The sequence below is a fragment of the Trematomus bernacchii genome, unplaced genomic scaffold, assembly GCF_902827165.1.
Source record: "Trematomus bernacchii unplaced genomic scaffold, fTreBer1.1, whole genome shotgun sequence".
Classification (NCBI taxonomy): Eukaryota; Metazoa; Chordata; class Actinopteri; order Perciformes; family Nototheniidae; genus Trematomus; species Trematomus bernacchii.
In genome coordinates, this window is record NW_022987662.1 from 2,746,815 (window position 1) to 2,765,873 (window position 19,059).

The 19,059-nt window shown below is 40.2% G+C and overlaps 1 protein-coding gene across 1 annotated transcript in view; it reads right to left on the reverse strand.

Moving 5' to 3' along the window:
* Window positions 1-18,567, reverse strand: part of fntb (farnesyltransferase, CAAX box, beta) — a 21,515-nt gene extending 2,948 nt beyond the window's left edge. Inside the window, 12 exon segments of the mRNA XM_034135711.1 lie at window positions 314-428; window positions 1,717-1,828; window positions 3,267-3,399; window positions 7,354-7,483; window positions 7,616-7,702; window positions 9,821-9,904; window positions 11,292-11,404; window positions 11,406-11,439; window positions 13,483-13,574; window positions 14,540-14,612; window positions 17,093-17,157; window positions 18,318-18,567. Of these exon segments, the coding sequence (XP_033991602.1) occupies window positions 314-428; window positions 1,717-1,828; window positions 3,267-3,399; window positions 7,354-7,483; window positions 7,616-7,702; window positions 9,821-9,904; window positions 11,292-11,404; window positions 11,406-11,439; window positions 13,483-13,574; window positions 14,540-14,612; window positions 17,093-17,157; window positions 18,318-18,416 (1,137 nt within the window). The 5' untranslated portion in view covers window positions 18,417-18,567.
* Between the last annotated feature and the right edge of the window lie 492 nt (window positions 18,568-19,059).

The window sequence follows — 19,059 nt, forward strand, 5'->3', positions numbered from 1 at the left end:
AAACCCAGCCTAGTCAAAAGGGTCATCACTATACATTTATATAAGATACTTACTTAAAGGAAAGTATTTTAGCGTAGGGACTCCTGTGCTAGAAAACAATGAAGTATAACATGGTCTTTAAATGACTTCAACTACACCTGTGTTTTATTTTCTTAAGAAACTGGTGAAAAGATATGATCATAATAACCAGGATGTCTTCAGCAGTTAACCCTATTTTATTCCTTATAAAAACAAACAATTTATTCGTGAAAGTAAACCATCCATCTCTGATTAAATCCCCCCTTGTTCAGCTGCGTCTCCCCCCCCTCCTCACCAATCTGTTCTCCTCCTCGCCGAGGATCATCTCGTGGTGGAGGTCCATGTTCCCAAAGTGCTGCGCTATGGAGAGCCCGCTCAGGCAGTAACACGTGTGGTAAAAGTCTCTGGATCTGGAAACATGGAGACAGGAGTAAAAACCACGTGAATCACATTTCACTGTGTAGTATGTGCTGCCTGCCACCGGCCTTAAAGGTCCCCTGTTATGCTGTTTTTCATCAATATATTACAGGTCTCAGATATATACAAAACATGTCTCTGAAGTGTTTGGCTCCAAACACCAAACAGATCATTGCAGCATCCCATAATCCCCTCTGTTTCAGCCCTGTTTCAAAAGTGCTGATTCTCTGTCTGTTACTTTAGATGAAAATAAGGAGCCCCTCCCCACGCCCCTCTGAGAGATATTTGGTTAAAAAGAACAAAATAGCCACGTTCACACCAAGTACTTTGCCGTACTTAGTGCCCCGGCACTTATTACCCCAGGGCACTTAGTACAGATCGCGTTCACACCGGAATAAATTCCCTGAGGGAAGATTACGCAAATGAGCCGCTGAAGTCACTTCTTCTTCTTCTGCTTTGGGTTTACTGGCAGGCCGCAAACCACTTCACGGCGTATACTGCCACCCAAAGTCCCCGGCCGGAAGTCCCCGGAGTTGGGGACTGGCTTCAGTAGAAGCTGCTGGGACTCCCAGCAGCTTCTACTGAAGCCTTCCGAGTAAATCGCCAGAACGCCGACACCTCCTCATCTCCACCGCTCCCATGTTTTATTTTGTGTTGCCATAAGTTAGTCTCTCTGCGTTTGTGCACTGGGCGAATGCTAATGCTAATAATGCTAATGCGAGGATAATAAAATGGCTCCTCTACAAAACATTTCAGAGTTTTACGGGGCGTGGTTTGCAATTCGCCCAGCCAATCACAACTGGGACACTTTTTCCCCCAGGAAAGTACCATCTCTCAGCAGGCACTAAAAATGGGGGTAAAGTTCCCGGGATTAAGTACTCTTTTTGGTGTGAACGCGACATAAGGGGTACAAACAGAACTAAACGTGAAAAGTACAGTGAAAAGTACTCCGGTGTGAACGCGCCTAATGGTGCTCTAGGAGGACATTCAGGTGATAAGGTTTTTATGACATCATAAAGTGGCCAAAATCTGATCAGCTCATTTTCAGACAGGTTTTTATATAAATGGATCAGGACAAAAAGAGAGAATCTTTTTTCCTGAAGCTTTCAGAATCTCTTTACAGAGAGGAGACACATGCTGATGTATAAAAGACATGAAGAAGTGGATTTTGCATGATAGGTCCCCTTTAATGTATGTATGTATGTATGTATGTATGTATGTATGTATGTATGTATGTATGTGTGTGTGTGTGTGTGTGTGTGTCCAGATGGTGGTACCCACTTGCCCGGTTTATCCACCAGCCCCCCCCCGGGGTTCTGACAGCAGAGCAGGATGTACTCCTGCAGGGCCTGCTGCTCGAACATCCAGCGCTGCCGACTCAGCTCCGACTCTCCTGGAAACACACAACTCTCACTTTAGACCCATCACTCTCACTCTCTCAAAGAAATTACTAAATAAATTAGAAAAACATGAAATATTTAAAAAAGCATCAAATTAAACCAGAGATTTGATGAGTGAATGAGGGGGAAATGTCAAAAAACATTTCAATAAAATAAAAAATAAAAATAAAAGCGCCATTTCCAGTGCAAACATTCTATACTTAATGTTTTTTTTACAATTCCTTTAATGTGCTGAGACAGGACACTTTATTAGAAGCTTACTTGCAATTTTTTCCCGATCGTAATCCTTACTACTATTCCATGATGCATGTTATAATCTGCAATCACAGCATTTGTGATAAGCAGTGTTTTTTAAATGATGTCCTTAAGAAGTCTGTTGAAGAATTACCTTTGTTGTGAGAAACTGGAAGTGATTAGCCTGCATTACTACACTGACAATTATTCCGTGAAGCAGAAATCAATTCCCTAATAACTCTGTGAAGCATCTGTACTGATCAGTGAGTTAACCGGTTGCAGGCGTATTATTATTATTATTTAAAAGACCGGCACAGTTTTCCTAGTTTACTGTAATAAAAATCACATGTTGTCATTAATGTTTTCTGTTGGCTTTAGGGAACATTTTCAAACCAGGCCATTTTCTCTCTACATGTTAGTGGGGATAATGAAATCAATATTGAGTTGACTCTTAAGGGAGGAAGTAGTAATGAATTATTTATAACACACACTGCAATCAGACTGTGTTTTATCAAGATACACTCAATTACATATTTTCACAAGTACATTTTTTAGGTTAAAATAAATGCAATTACTGGTGAAGTTTACAAAGGTTGTCAACATTGTTTGCGTCCAGTCTGTGTGTTTTCACACAGGTCCCCTATTACACTGTTTTTCATCAATATATTATAGGTCTCAGATATATACAGAACATGTCTCTGAAGTGTTTGGCTCCAAATACCAAACAGATCATTGCAGCATCCCATAATCCCCTCTGTTTCAGCCCTGTTTCAAAAGTGCTGATTCTCTGTCTGTTACTTCAGATGAAAATAAGGAGCCACTCCCCACGCCCCTCTGAGAGATATTTGGTTAGAGATTCAGGTGATAAGGTGGGGGGGGGGTTACCTTGGTTGCTGATTGGCTAATGGTTACACAAGCCAAAAAAACCTTATGACATCATAAAGTGGCCAAAATCTGATCAGCTCATTTTCAGACAGGTTTTTATATAAATGGATCAGGACAAAAAGAGAGAGAATCTTTTTTCCTGGAACTTTCAGAGTCTCTTTACACAGAGGGGACACATGTTGATGTAGAAGAGACATGAAGAAGAGGGGACACATGGTTATGAATGAAAGACATGAACAAGTGGATTTTGCTCAATAGGTGACCTTTAAAGAATATGTTTCCAGCCTCAGGTGCTTGACACATTAACAGTACCTTCTTTGAACAAGGCTCTGTGCAGCAGCGGCAGGAGTCCAGCCTGCCAGAATGAGTAGCAACCGTCCACCAGCTTGTTGCTGCGGCCCTGAAACCCCCCCTCAAATCTCATCTGTCTGCTCACCACCCACCGCTGAGGAGGAAACAGGAGAAAACACATTTAATACAATCATTAGGCAGAAATACAAATACCAAAGAATAATATTTGAGATTGAACATAATCAGTAACATGGATATAATGAGTTGGTAAGCAAATAACAAAAGCCTGGAAAGTTGTATAACCTGATCATTTCCAGAGCTGAAGCTACACGAGGTCAACACACGATGAAAAATGTAAATTGGAATATCGCTGCCATGGAAACTACTAATTGGTGTACATCCAGTCTTGCTCAGCTTGGATTTAGTAACTAGGAAATATTGGGTTTAATACCAGCCGGGGCTTTTAATCCTTGGAGGAACATGGAGGTCAACGTTAAGCTTATTAACGCTCGTTCAGAAATTCATTTGAGGAAATATTCGAAATAAATCTGAGTGTTTTCAGTGAGGAAAGAAAGGAACATTTACCACAGAGGGGGGGGCAGCTGAGCCAGTAAAGTGTGCTCAATGTTACAAACACATGTTTCTGCAGATAGCTACACCACATGAAATACAAAGGACACACACTTTGAACTCATGTTCTTCAGTTCACTGTAGCCTTCAAACATTTTGTGCACGGTGTAAAACGTGCAACAATGAGTACAGTAACAATGGCAGAGAGACTTTCAAATAGTTATCTAGCTGTAATATGCTCACCTATCTCTTCATGAAGTCAATATGAAACTTGATAAAAAGGCATTTGACCTGAAATGAACTTTGATCTTCACCATAAATGCGTCATGCTGTTCAGTTTAGTGCCGTCTTTATTTGATCTGTGTGATGCTGTGGGTATTATCCGGCTTCCTCCTCTCCACATGTGATATTGTTCTCTTGAAACGTCTCGTATTCAATTGAAGCACCTGACATTGATGAATTCATTGCAGTGACATATATTATACATGCAATACCTTTTTACTCTTCAAACTGTGACTTTCAGGGTTTTAACACTGAACGCACACTTTTGATTTTGCAGCCTTGTACTCGCTGTATACGAAGGAGAAGAATGTCTGCGTTCACCACTACATTATTCACCAGCAATACTGCGTAAAAAGAAAAATACAACAAGGCCATATGGATCTAAGAGTCACCATGAATCTTTAATTTAGAGGATTAACCATTTGATTCAGAGATTAAACTTGAAGTGGTTTATGCATCACTCCGTAAAGGACGACATTATGCATAGTTTCAATAAGAAAATGACTATAAATGAAACCCCAACGATCTCATCATTTTGTTAAAACCATGATTATTGTGCTACTGTAAACAGAGAGTAGATTCTTCAGGGACAGATGTGTTGTTATTTTAGGATGCAGATGTTTTCAGACGTGTCTCCAGATGAGATCAATATACATCTCTATTACAATATCTCTTTTGAAGTGTAATCTATGAATACATTATCATTTTTTATGCTATACTTTGGGTACAGTCTCCTGATTTTTTTATGTCTTATTACTCAAATCTATTTAAGTTTGGTCTATTAGGGCTTATATTGTATTATTGTCTTGAAAAAGAGATGGTACATTTAAAAGGGGTGATTGCTAATACAGGTTATGGTCTTCCAAATCTATTTTCTTCAGACCAAAAACAAAATATATTTGATTGACAATTATAGAAAACAGAAAGACAGCAAATACTAATTTGAAGAAGAAGCTGGAACCAGTGAATCTATAGGCAGGCCTTGAGGTTCAAAGTGTTGAAGACTATTTTCCATCAGTACAACCGAGTTGTGGTGCAGTGTCAGAGTGAGTCATGCTGCTGTAGATATCATGGTGTCATCTTACAACCTTTAAAACACCGTCTCTGCACCAATCACACTCAGGCTAAACCTCTGAGACACAGATCCTTATTGTGGGGGGGGGGGGGGGTTCTTTGACACAGGATTTTATACAAACCTGTGAGGTTGTCATATAGAAATGTCCTTTCATTGCCACATAGTTTAAATATATGCAGAACAACAGCGACAGTATGATGCCGGGGGGGGGCATTTCACTTCCTTGTGCAATATAAACAATGTGTATGGTTTATAGAGGACACATCCTGCTCATTTTCATTATGTTTACATGCTTTAATTTTCAAAAAGTGCCTTATTATTCTCATACTGCCTGTGCTGCAGCACGTCTTTTACCCCTTACTTGAATCCATTGAATGTAACAAGACTGTTGTACAATTTGAAATGTATTTTATTACATTTTTTTTTTAAATGTAATACTGCCTGTTCACTATTTCATCTATGTTCCCCTAACTTTTTTTTAATGCAGCCCCTTAGTTTTACATCTTGGATGTGTACAGGGAGGCTGTGGCTCAGTGGATAGTGTGCTGGACTTCGAATCAGGGGATAGCAAGTTCGAGTCCCACTGCAGTCAGCATGTAGTTGTGTCCCTGGGCAAGACACTTCACCTCAAATTGCTCCTGTGGGGATTGTCCACAGTACTGAATGTATGTAAGTCGCTTTGGATAAAAGCGTCTAACAAGTGACATGTAATGTAATGTAATGTAATGCAATGTAATGTACTTATTTGATTTAGATTTTACCAACGTGTGCTTCTTTATTTAATATGTTAGTCTACTAATGTATCTTGCCTCTTATCTGCACCTTCCCCTTTTCTGTAATGTCCTCGTTGTGACTCCAATGAAAGATATCTGATTCAGATGTTCTGATATCTAGAGTTAAAAAAGAGACTTGCTGAAAGGAACTAAAGCACAGACTGAACACAAGCTGTTTCTCCTTTTAACAAGAGAGGTGAAAACAAAAGAGCTGCAGATTACTGGAAACACTACTGGATCTCTTTTGTATTTTCCCGATGACCTTAAGCATTGTGTCATTACACTGAGTCCCTGAACACATCTCTCCCCAAACTAAAGCTCCATCATGGCTGCTGTCCTGACCTCTTCCCTCTCTGGAAGCAGGCAAATGACGGAGGATTTCCCTACAGGGATCAACGCAGAATCCCAGCAGCGACAACAGAAGCCTCTGTCAGAAAGCTAATGGGGACTTTGTCCTCTTATATGCCAAACGCCTGGTGGCTGTATAAACAACTCAAATGAAAAAATGTCACCGTATTGCTTCCAGCTACGTCTCTAAATACTTTCATGAGACAGGAAATGCTTTTGAAAACACAATTAATGGAAAGATGTAGGACAAAGTCTGATACAAATAAGCTAAACAGACCACAGCTGTGTAATATATCACGCTTAAATTGGCCTGCAGCAGGCATTTTCACTTTCACAATGACATCTGGCTCTGGGTTATACCATTTTATTATTTTATCACAGCTGTGTTTCCGTGGCCCTCACAGTTATGAGCAGCCAATAAAAAGGATATTCTGCAGCACAAAGGCTCTGTTGCGAATGATAGGATCTCTTTTAGACTTTAGGACCCGAGCCAACCCAAACCACATGTTATCCTGTTTTTATGTTATTTAAAGTGGACCTATCATGCTATATTTGAATAATATAGTGTGGGACCATACCTATATAAGGCATATTTATACTTTTTTTTTTTCAAAATACCAAACAGATCATGCATTTTAGCCATGCCTCATTTTGCTCAATTTGACATTTTCTAGCTCTGGGCTGATTCTGTGAGAACAGCACCATCTACAGGCTTGGCATATGTACTACAGCGTCTCCAGCGCTTTCGAACGGCAATGGCCGTGGCTGTCTCCTCCTGATTGGTGGAGTTGGCCCAATAGCCGTAGCGCCACCGTCCTGACGTCAGGACAGTGTTCAAATCTGGATCAGTTTTTATCAGATCCGTTGCAGCCCCTTTTTTAGAGATTTGGGTATGGAGGAAAATAGAGAGGGTTGTGTTTTCTGACACTTGGTGAGTTCCCTGGAACACCGGGGACACATATTCATGTATAAAAGACGTACAAAAGTGCATTTTGCAAGATAGGTCCCCTTTAAAGATGAGTTTTTTTTGTTGAATAAACTAAATGTCAGGTTTTCTCACCAGCAATGCTTTAAGATCCAGCATATGTTCTTTTCCCAGGATGACGAGGGCCGCCGTGCCGCAGAAGGTGTACCCGCCGTGAGCCTCCAACCCCGGGACCCCACTCAGACCCCCCTCCCAGTTCTGACAACTGGAGGAAATAAAACACACACCATAAAACACTGCCTGCTTTATGGAGGCTCAAAAACACTCATTAATAATTCATCAACAGGCTGTGCGTGTGCGTGTGCGTGTGCGTGTGTGTGTGTGTGTGTGTGTGTACCTGAGGATCCAGGTGGCCGTGTCCTCGAACAGTTTGGGTGTGAGGATGTTTGTGAGCGTCGCTACAGAAGCTGCACAATACGCACTCCTTTAAAAAGAGAAACACACATCAACAAAGAGAGGGGTGGGTGGGCAGGAAGTCCGCCTCCACTCAGAACATCATCCAACGCTTTGCATTTTTAGACTGCCAGCAGGCCAAATATAACATTATCTGTCATACTGTAAAGTAGTTTAGGCTTTTGTCTTCCTCTGCTTTAAGAATTTATATATTTTTTTATATTATCATGACATCCCTTGAAGAGCCCAGAAAACAACAATGACTTTATCCAACTAATAAATCTTATTTGTGTTTGTTAAACCTTGACTTCTTCCTGACGGCATAATCAGTGTTGTTATAGTCTGGGTATGCTCAGTGACGTCTACCTGACATTGGGCTTTTCTCAAGCCGCCTTAGAGTTTATTAAAATAAAGGAAAGTTGTTATTTTAGCTGACTTTCAGACTAGGTTTGTACGACAAGTCATGATTGGTTTCAGCGTGTTCAGAGCATTTTAGATAGTCACAAAAAGATACCTTTACACTAGTTTGATCAATAGACTTTAAAGGTATTATCCTTTGGGTAGTTGTCTGCCTCCCCAGTGAGCTAACCAATCCACCTATACACTGTATATGTACGTCGAGATACACTTCATCATGTTTCTCTTTTAAATATGTTGCTGTTCAATGTTTTAATTGTCAACAAATCTCCTGAAGAGATGTAACCGGTGGCACTCCCCAAAGCCCATTTGATAATACCGAGTTAAATCTTTAAAAATAAAGAAAAGGGTCGCAAATAAATAGTTCCATTTAAAAAAAGAGGACCTAAGTTATTCCCTAAGACAGCTGGGTCCAGAAGCGTTCATACGTCACTCAAAGTAGAACTAAATATTGCATTTATCGGGACTATTTAGAGCAGGGGTGTCAAACTCAATTTCATCGTGGGCCACATTCGCATAAAGGTTGCACTCAAAGGGCCGGTCAATATAAATATATAATATATATATAAAATAATGTATTATATTACATTATTGCCTCTGAATTTGATTATTATCGGATAGGATAATAACTTAGTAATTAACTACGTCTGAAAGCAGGAGTCCAGGGCAAATAATTGCAAGTCTCTTCAGTGCGCATGTCACAAAACGAGATGCATTGTGGGACATGTAGTTTATGGGAAACCTGCTTCTGTAAAGTGGCATGTAACCGTATAATAAACGTATTGTATTCTTTGCAAGCTCTTGCAAGGCCACATAAAATGAAGTCGCGGGCCGGATTTGAGACCCCTGATTTTGAGCTATCGATGAATCGCCTGAAGAGTACAGCTGTCATCACGGTGATGGAAGAGGGTTCATAATGTGCTTTTTGACAATGGACACAGAGGAATAAGCTACAATCAATGGCTGGATCGATGTATTCCTGGTTTTGGTCCTTTCATGGGATTTGTTGACAATAAGAAAACGATTGAATAAACCCTATCCTTAAGTGGGTTAGAGCAAATCCCCCTGCTTCATAGGCTAATAAACCCCTTTAAAAGTCAGTCAGGGCTTTTTTTTTTTCTCACTGCATGCACAGTTACGATAAAGGGAAAGTGTTTAAATAATACAGAATGACAGCAGAACGTTAATTGGTTGGAGACAGAACACAGTTTCCTCTGAGAGTGAAAAAGTAGCTTTGACGTTTTTTTTTGCAGTAGATGATCCCTCAAAGCTGCCACCCACACACACACACACACACACACACACACACACACACACCCACACACACACACACACACACACACAACACACACACACACACACACACACACACACACACACACACACACCACACACACACACACACACACACACACCACACACACACCACACACACACACACACACACACAACACACACACACACACACACACACACCACACACACACACACACCACACACACACACACACACACACACACACACACGAACCAAAGAGCATAAAAACTAAAGGGAAGTGAAATAAAAATGTATCTCCTACTTTTTGGTGAATACACTAAATATGCTTCAGTAAAATGTAAAAACTCACAATATAGAATAGCACTGTGGATATTAAACATGCTCCTAATCGTGTCTCTTACGGCTGTGACTTCTGGATGTTTCTGAATAAGAGAGGGGGGGGGTATTTTCTCACCTGACATCCACCTCCCCTCCAACGTGCATCACAAACGAGCCATTTGGCTGCTTCACTGACAGTAGGAAATCTAAGAGCTTCTTCCTGGAGAGGGTCAGCACAGGAGGAGAGAGAGAGGGGGGGGTTTCAAAGAAGAAGAGGAGGAGGAGGAGATGTATGGGGACGAGAAGAGCGAATAATATATAGGGTAAAGGGGAGGGGATGAAAGGAGAGGCAGAACAGAGGGGTGGGAGGAAAGTCAGAGTGAGTGCTGCACCTTATGAATACAATTGACAAATGATACATCAAAAGATTGATATAAATGCAAAGAAAATATCTCAGAGTCAGAATTCATGTCAACACAACCGTCAAAATAAGGTATTTATTAAATTATAACATCAACATGATAATTCTAACATGCTGCTATAACCGAAATATTAGTACTTTTAATTAAACATTATATTGAAAGGGATTTAAAGGCTGAAATAAATACATGAATTTCAAATATTATACTGGCACTGTTTGTCTCTGTATCACTATATTCTTGTATGCTGTCAAACTGAAATAGATATGTACATATTATTCTATTCATAGTATAGAGGCAGGCATGTGACCACAGTATAAAAACCCAGTGATACCTTCAGGGGGCGTTGATATAAACAGTGTTGTGTATATTCTACTATGTGGAGTATATGGTGTTATCTCTCTCCTACAGTGTCCTTATGAGATACTCTGTGAGTCATAGGTATATGCTTAAAGGGGACCTATCATACAAAATGCACTTTTGTACGTCTTTTATACATGAATATGTGTCCCCGGTGTTCCAGGGAACTCACCAAGTGTCAGAAAACACAACCCTCTCTATTTTCCTCCATACCCAAATCTCTAAAAAAAAGGGGCTGCAACGGATCTGATAAAAACTGATCCAGATTTGAACACTGTCCTGACGTCAGGACGGTGGCGCTACGGCTATTGGGCCAACTCCACCAATCAGGAGGAGACAACCACGGCATTGCCGTTCGAAAGCGCTGGAGACGCTGTAGTACATATGCCAGGCCAGTAGATGGTGCTGTTCTCACTGAATCTGCCCCTGCTAAAAACAGATCTAAAAAATGTCAAATTGAGCAAAATGAGGCATGGCTAAAATGCATGATCTGTTTGGTATTTTGAAAAAAAAAAAGTATAAATATGCCTTATATAGGTATGGTCCTACACTATATTATTCAAATATAGCATGATAGGTCCACTTTAAAGTACTGCTGACACTAACACTATGAGCGTGGCCGCATTATTTTATTGCACAAATACAGAGTAAAGGCGGCGCTGCAATCAAATGATGAAATAAATCCGGAATAATTTTAACCCTTCAGTGCAGCCTTGGAAGGAGTTGTATAACAGACAAGTGAACTCTGTTTGAGTTCTGCTTCAACAGAAACTCTCCCGTGTGCTATGTTCACCTTGGTGCGGTACAAAGGCAGTGGGGTGACGGTACCTGTCTATAATATTGTAGGACTCCTCTGTGCCGATGATGCAGAGGGCGTTGACCGCAGCGTAGGTCGGGGCCAGGTGGGCGTGTTGGCCCGGACCCCCGGAGAACCCCCCCCGTTGGGCTCTGACAGCGAGACAGAAACTGACACACACTGGAGAGAGGGAGAAGAATTGTACTTACACACACAGACAGACACTATAACAATGACACTATACGAAATCTGAAATATTAGTCAAGAAAAACAGGAAGTGCTTCTTGCATATTTGATGAATGCATCTGCACTGGTTATGAAACCGTAACCAATGGAGATTTGCTGCACAATTCCTGTCAGTGTATTTGACTTTTAATACTAGTTGAACATAACATTTTTACATTTTAATGTGTTTTTATATGTTTCTAGTTATTGTGCTTTTTATCACGTTTTTTAATTATTGTTTTATTATTTGACTCTCATTGTGTTATTTTGATATTGTATTTATTCCCTGTACAGCACTTTGGTCAACTGAGGTTGCTTTAAATGTGCTATATAAAGAAATAAAGATTGAAAAGATGTAACAAATAAGAAAACCTGAGCTTGTTCAAGGAAATGTTGAAAATTGAATCAGGACTTTTTCCTACTTATACTGAAAGAACAGCTAAATATTATTATGTTCTTAAGTAATGGGTCTGCTCCCTTTCCATTTGGGACAGAACCCAGTGTGTATTTGTGTATCTACTTTAGCAGAGTGACGCTCGAAAAGAATATAAAAATAGATTAAAAATGTCCTTTAAGATTCGAAAAACAAATGCCAACACTTGTCGACTTATACCCTAACATGGAGATACAGCTTTTCCTCACATGAAACACACACACACACAGTTGCTATCTACGTCTCAGTCAGCAGACTCTAGAGCTGACGTGGCACTGGGCATCTGACCCACTGTTTCATATCTTTCCAGCCTCTGTGCATTGAGCTGTTTCCCTCATAAATGTCCTCTGTCGTGAGCCAAGTGAGTTGGACGAGAACGCCACGTTAACTTTGGCCAACACTGACCTGAGAACAGTGTGCATTTCATGGGACGGAGAAAGCAATCTGCTGTATTGTTATGAATCCTCAAACAGGGCCTGTGTGTTTCTCTGCGTGTGTGTGCGTGTGTGTGTGTGTGTGTGTGTGTGTGTGTGTGTGTGTGTGTGTGTGTGTGTGTCTGTGTGTGTGTGTGTGTGTGAGCGCGGGGCAGTGCCAGCCGGTGTGTTGGCACGCCTCTCAGTCGTAATGAGAGCGTGGGCTGGCAGCCTGGCATGGTCGTTGCCTCGGGAGTGTTAGTTTGGACTGGCAGTAATTTAATCAAATGACATTTCCGTGGCAATAAAAGCATCAGCGTTTAAAGTTACTGCTGCACAAACATTTCTAAAATTATACACTCGCTTGTTTAGACCAATCAAAATGATGGGCCATTATGATTGGAGGAAAAACATGAATTGACTCTTACTTTTAACACGAGTATTCAATTCTATGGGGGTTTAATTACAGATGAGAAGACAGATGAATTATTGCAGTCATTTCTAGAAAGGCAGGAAATTATTTAACAGCACAACCCTAACAAATGTCAATCCTGGTTTGGGAAAAATGGATTCACACATGGATTATTGGTCATTATAGGATTATTTAAGGTATTTATTTTTGTAAAAGTGTCCTCTGAATCTCTGAGGATTGTCTTGGTGGGGTTTTAGAGCCATATTTGATTTATTAAGCTTCGGAAAGAAGACACTCGTAAAACTGGAACAGGTTATTTTGTCATGAGCGGTGTGTGTTCATGCACAGTATAATAATATGTTAGGTATATGTTTGCACCAATGACGTTTTTAGTTTTAAGATTCATTTCTTGTTGTTATTTCTGCATTTCATCTTGATTATTTTCTTAACGTAAAGCACTTTGAACTGCCTCGTTTCTGAAGTGTGATATAACAAAATCACTTGCATGCATATTGCATTACTTTATGACACAATAAACAACAATTACTAGCATGGCGTGCAATGAGTTTATGAGTAGCTGCTGCAGTTCATTGTCCAAGTGTTTGCATTGCAGCAGCATTTCATCACTACTAATTATGGGAACTACTTTATGCAATGGTGATAAATAACAAAAAGCATTTGGCAGTGCCTCTCAGCAGCAGTCTTGCTGTAGAGAGTGTGTGTGTGTATGTGAGACCCACTCTGAGGCGACAGCAGCAGGAATGGGCTCCTCCAGTAACTCCAGACTGTGAAGAATCCAGAAGCACAGCCACGGTCTGCTGGCATCCAGACACTACCCGGACACACACACACACACACACACACACACACACACACACACACACACACACACACACACACACACACACACACACACACACACACACACACACACACACACACACACACACACACACACACACACACACACACACACACACACACACCACACACACACACACACACACACACACACACACACACACACACACACACACACACACACACACACACACACACACACACACACACACACACACACACACACACACACACACACACACACACACACACACACACCACACACACACACACACACACACACACACACACACACACACACACACACACACACACACACACACACACACACACACACACACACACACACACACACACACACACAATTATAGCAATAAACAAGATCAGTCGGTCAGACGGAGACGAGAGGAAACAGAGCAGCAGAGGCCGGGCCTTCAGGAGCAAAACAGGCTGACAGACGAGCACAAATATCACACTGCTTATTCTCAGTGTTGGGAAAATATACGATGAGAAAAAAAACAGTGACTTGATATCTTTTGTGTTGTTTTTCTTACATAATATCATGACTCAGCTTCTAATTTCCTTTTCCGACAGTGCTGCGATGTTTACGCACGGAAAAGCACCGTGCTGTCAATCAAAATAAACAGTTTGAGGTCAGATCAGTGTGTTGCTGACAACAAATGCTTTCCTCTCTATTTTTCAGGAGAGAGTAGAGAATGACACACAAAAAGAGAGGTGACCTTCCTGAGAGTGAACAAGCATGTTCCTTTGCATAGTGAATACAATGGTATTTCTATTTAAAGCAGGGAGATAATCATCCAGAGGCAGTGAGAGTTACACAGGAGCTCAAGTATGAGAAGAGGATGTACTGTATGTGTCACAGGATCAACAAATATCCATAAACATGTAGTTAGCACAGCAGGTGTAATACGGTACCTCATAAGCATCTGATAAGTGACGTAAGCCCTTTTTGAGATATTGGTAGTGTTGTTCCCGCAGCAACGTTGGCCTGAAGACAAAAACAAAGGACAGAAAGATACATTAGAATAGGCAGCAGAAAATGTTAAAACAGATATTTAAGAAACACCTACAAAATATTCACTTCCAAATCACTATCGTTGTAGAAATGCTCTTCTTGGACACATTAGTTTTTCTATTTTGAATTTCATGTTTAAAGGTGGGGTAGGTAAGTTTGAGAAACCGGCTCGAGATACACTTTTTGTTATATTCCATGGAATGCTCTTAACATCCCGATAGCAATGAATATCTTAAGTGCTTTGACAAAAAATCCATACAAATATTTAATCTGTGGAAGCCGTAGTACTGTAAAAAGCACGACTAATCATTTTAGCCGGCCCGGCTAAAATAACTGGATGGCCTACCTGCCTGTCAGCCTTCCATCTCGTGCACAAACTTATCTCGTGCCCTCATTGGTCAAGTGCGCGTTCGTGTGTGTTGGAGGAGGGGCTCTGTAAGGAAGTGGCAGATTTCTTCCGGCTGTGTATTTTCAAATTCTAGCGCACTCAAGCTGGTTTCTCCAAAATTACCTACCCCACCTTTAAGTCATAACACAAAATGATAAACGTTTTTTGTTTCATTAATGTTCATGTTCAGTTTCTAACACATCATCTTCTCTCAGCTCACTTCTCACTCACACGGCTTTTTAGAAATATTATCTATTCAAAATAAATTCAACAAAAAAAGAATACATGTAAATATTTTTGGAAATGATGATTAGGAACAAAAAGGAAAAAGGAATATAAAATCCAACACACTTCAATTTCAGAATTGCTGTCTCGCCTGGGTTATTCCTATGTGGCATAAATCCATCTATCATATAAACGTATTTATAAAAACAAACATGAAATAAAAATAAAAGAACATTGTTGATCCCACGCAGGGAGCAATAGATAGAAAAGTCACACACTGTTCTCTTTTATCATTAGAATGTCAGCGTGCTCCTCAGTAGCTTTCATCACACACACACACACACACACACACACACACACACACCACACACACACACACACACACACACACACACACACACACACACACACACACCACACACACACACACACACACACACGCACACACACACACACACACACACACACACACACACACACACACACACACACACACACACACACACACACACACACACACACACACACACACACACACACACACACACACACACACACACACACACACACACACACTTACCAACTGCTTTGTTTTAAAAGACTTGAAATAAAGTCTGTTTGCCCAAGTGTTTATTTTTGTAAGATTCTCATGATAATCCATATTTGATCTGGCAGATGTGGGTGGAAAATATGAGTTACATGTAAAAATAAAACTGATAAAATGTCAGGAAATAACCAGAGCCTGGACGCTTTCCTTTCATGTGTTATGTCTGCAATTAACCTCATAACCTTTTCATATAACTACAATCCAAAAAAGATGAAAACTAACCCTCTGTAGTCCACGCCACACAGAAACACATTATCTCTACTTGCAGGACCTCTACTGAGAAATACTGCTTATTTACTTGTAGTACATTTTCCCTTTGGCTGTGATGCAGGTCCACGCAGTTGTCATAGAAATGAAATGAGAGTCACCCCACTAGGAAGAGGCCGATGACAGCTGATAGAAGCAGCAAAGTATGTGGGCTGACCCACAAACCAATTAGAAAACAGCCGTCATACATCACCGTGCAGCCGGCGCTACAGGCTAACAGCAGGTGGGGGAGATACAAACAACCAATGAGCACGGCTCTAATGGCAGCCAGTGTATTCTAAATTATGAGTCCTGTGATTAGATAATGATCCTAACTAAAGCCACAAATTATCTGACCAATTAAATACCGCTGGTTTTAAAGGGCAGTTTTTATTTTATTTATAATGTTTTTTATGATTTACTGAGTTCAGGTCAGGCCAATTTAGTGTCCTGATTTCCCTCATTTGTTGCACTACTATCTGAACACATGTCGTAGAAAAAGAAAAGCAACTTAATTTCCTTTCTATACAATCAGACAAGGCAGTTCTGAATCTCTTAAAACATGTACTCCACTGATTTAGCATTTACATTGTAAAGTAAAACAAAATTTAAAAGTGTAAATCACTGCAGCAGACCCTAATGCAATACAATACTTGATACATTCATACTTATGATATCAATCCATTAAAGAACAACAATGGCTTGGATGTTCTTCAGGTTATTTTACAATACATATATTATAATATATAAGATTTTAATAATATCTGCAGGGCAACGTTTTTGTAAATAAATATTTCCTTAAAAATACTTTCTTGTTAGATGTCAGTTATATCTCAATAAGCAGTAAGCAGTGAATAACATCGTCACAACCACTGATGCAAAAACAACTGAGACTTAATGGAAAAGCATTAAAAACCAAACCTAATCGCTGTTAATTAAGAAACGTCAGCTGAAGCTGCACAAATACTTTCTTTTCTGGATACTTACTGTGGTAAGCTGTGCATTTGCTTGTAAACACTGACGACTTCTTTAATGCTGCGTTCCACTTTTTTCTGGGGAAAAGAAAAGTAGTGGAATGAGGAGAGTGAAAACAGTCAATATAAAGGTCATTGCGAGAGAAAGAATATAAAAAAGCATGCATGTTAAACACTACTTACAGTTTAAAAACCTTAATATCATAATTAATATTATTACATTCAACTTTTTTGGCAGTATGTTGGTACTAATCAGCTGATGGATGCAAATGAGCTGTTGAGCTAACCTCAACAGATGTTTGACAACATGGTCCCTTATAAATATGAAAGGTTAACACAATCATATTTATGCTAATCCTGTTTGTGACCTTTATTAGCTCAACTGGAATGTCACTTTGGTTTCAGGGGTCTCTTAATTGCTACTGGCCTGGATGAATATAACCACACACACTAACGATAGATCAAGACCATGACATATATGTAAGGTTAATCAGTGCTGTAAAGTCACTAAGTCGATTTACTCAAGTACTGTACTTAAGTACACATTTGAGGGACTTGTACTTTACTTTACTTGCTACTTTGTACGTCTGCTCTACTCTACAATTCATTTATTTTTTACCTTTAGTTAGTTACTAAATAAGACGTTAGTTACACCTGGAGTAACATTCACAACATTCACCCTGCAGTATACAAAGCAATTCAAATGAACTGCACCTTTATTTATATTATTCTGAAATGGGCAAATTTGCATAATGTATACTTTTACTTGTATGCATTATGCTCGTAGGCACATTAAGAATATTTTGATGCTAATCCTTTTGTCCTTTTACTTGAGTAACATTTTGATGCATGACTTTTACTTGTAACAGAGTATTCCTACACTCTGGTACTTCTACTTTTGCTTATGTAGAGTACTTTTTCCACCTCTGAGGTTAATTTACAAAGATCTTTTCCTCTGAGTCTAGTCAAGGGTTATAGGTGTGGGGGGAACTCAGGTTTAACTGTCTAAGTTACTTAGTTAAGAGCTAACTCAATGAATGCATAATCTCATTAAGGTTCAATGCTAGCTACTTAAAGGCTTGCTAACTGGAAAGCAGGCTCCGATCATTTGTCTAAACGAAGGGCCGATGAAAGCAAGAGTATAGAAATTAAGTGTATGAGAGTGTAATTGATGTGACACTCAGTAGCTGCAGCATTAGCATTAGCCACATTAGTTTACGGAGCTAATCTGTGCTCACCTGCTCCACTGAAGTCACCGTCTCCACCCCGTCATCCACCAGCATTTCTGCGGAATTATACTCATTGAAGCACCGCAGAGGCGTCGGTACACCGTCCATGATGATGATGATATGATCCGTCAGCTGCAGGGGATGCTGCAAGTTTTAAAAAACGATGCTGTAGGTTTGTTTTGATAGTTTAGTGTCAGTTGGCTCCGCTCACTTCCTGCTCAGGTTGCAGGGGGGGCGGAAACTGCGCGAGCGCCAGCTACGGCGTGTCCAAGGGAACAAAAACCTCAGTCTGTCACTGTAGTGCGAGAAACAGCAAAGTAACACACACAGCCGCTTGTAAGTGTTTCATGTGAGTTTTATTAAATATTATTAAATTATGGGTGAGCCAATGTTCGTGTCCCGTTTTGTTTAATTCATATTCTGCTATTGGTGTTGTTAAATTGACGTCGAAAGAAGCAATGCCACCACACGCGGTAGTTCTTCCGTTGATCTGCATCAAGTAACAACAAACAAGTACCGGAAGTAGTTTGACTTATCCTTCAAATTAAAAGCTCAAAGTTGCTCCGAAAAGTAACAAACCTTTCACTTCAATAAAAATCTCTGTTTTCATATATTTGGAAACGTATGACTGCCAACCAGACACAACATTTAAGTGTTATGCAGCCCCAGAACATTAGGGGCCCTGAAGTCTCATATCACTGGATCATGGCTTCTTTGAAAACCATCGTCTTATTGCAACACCTGAATCATC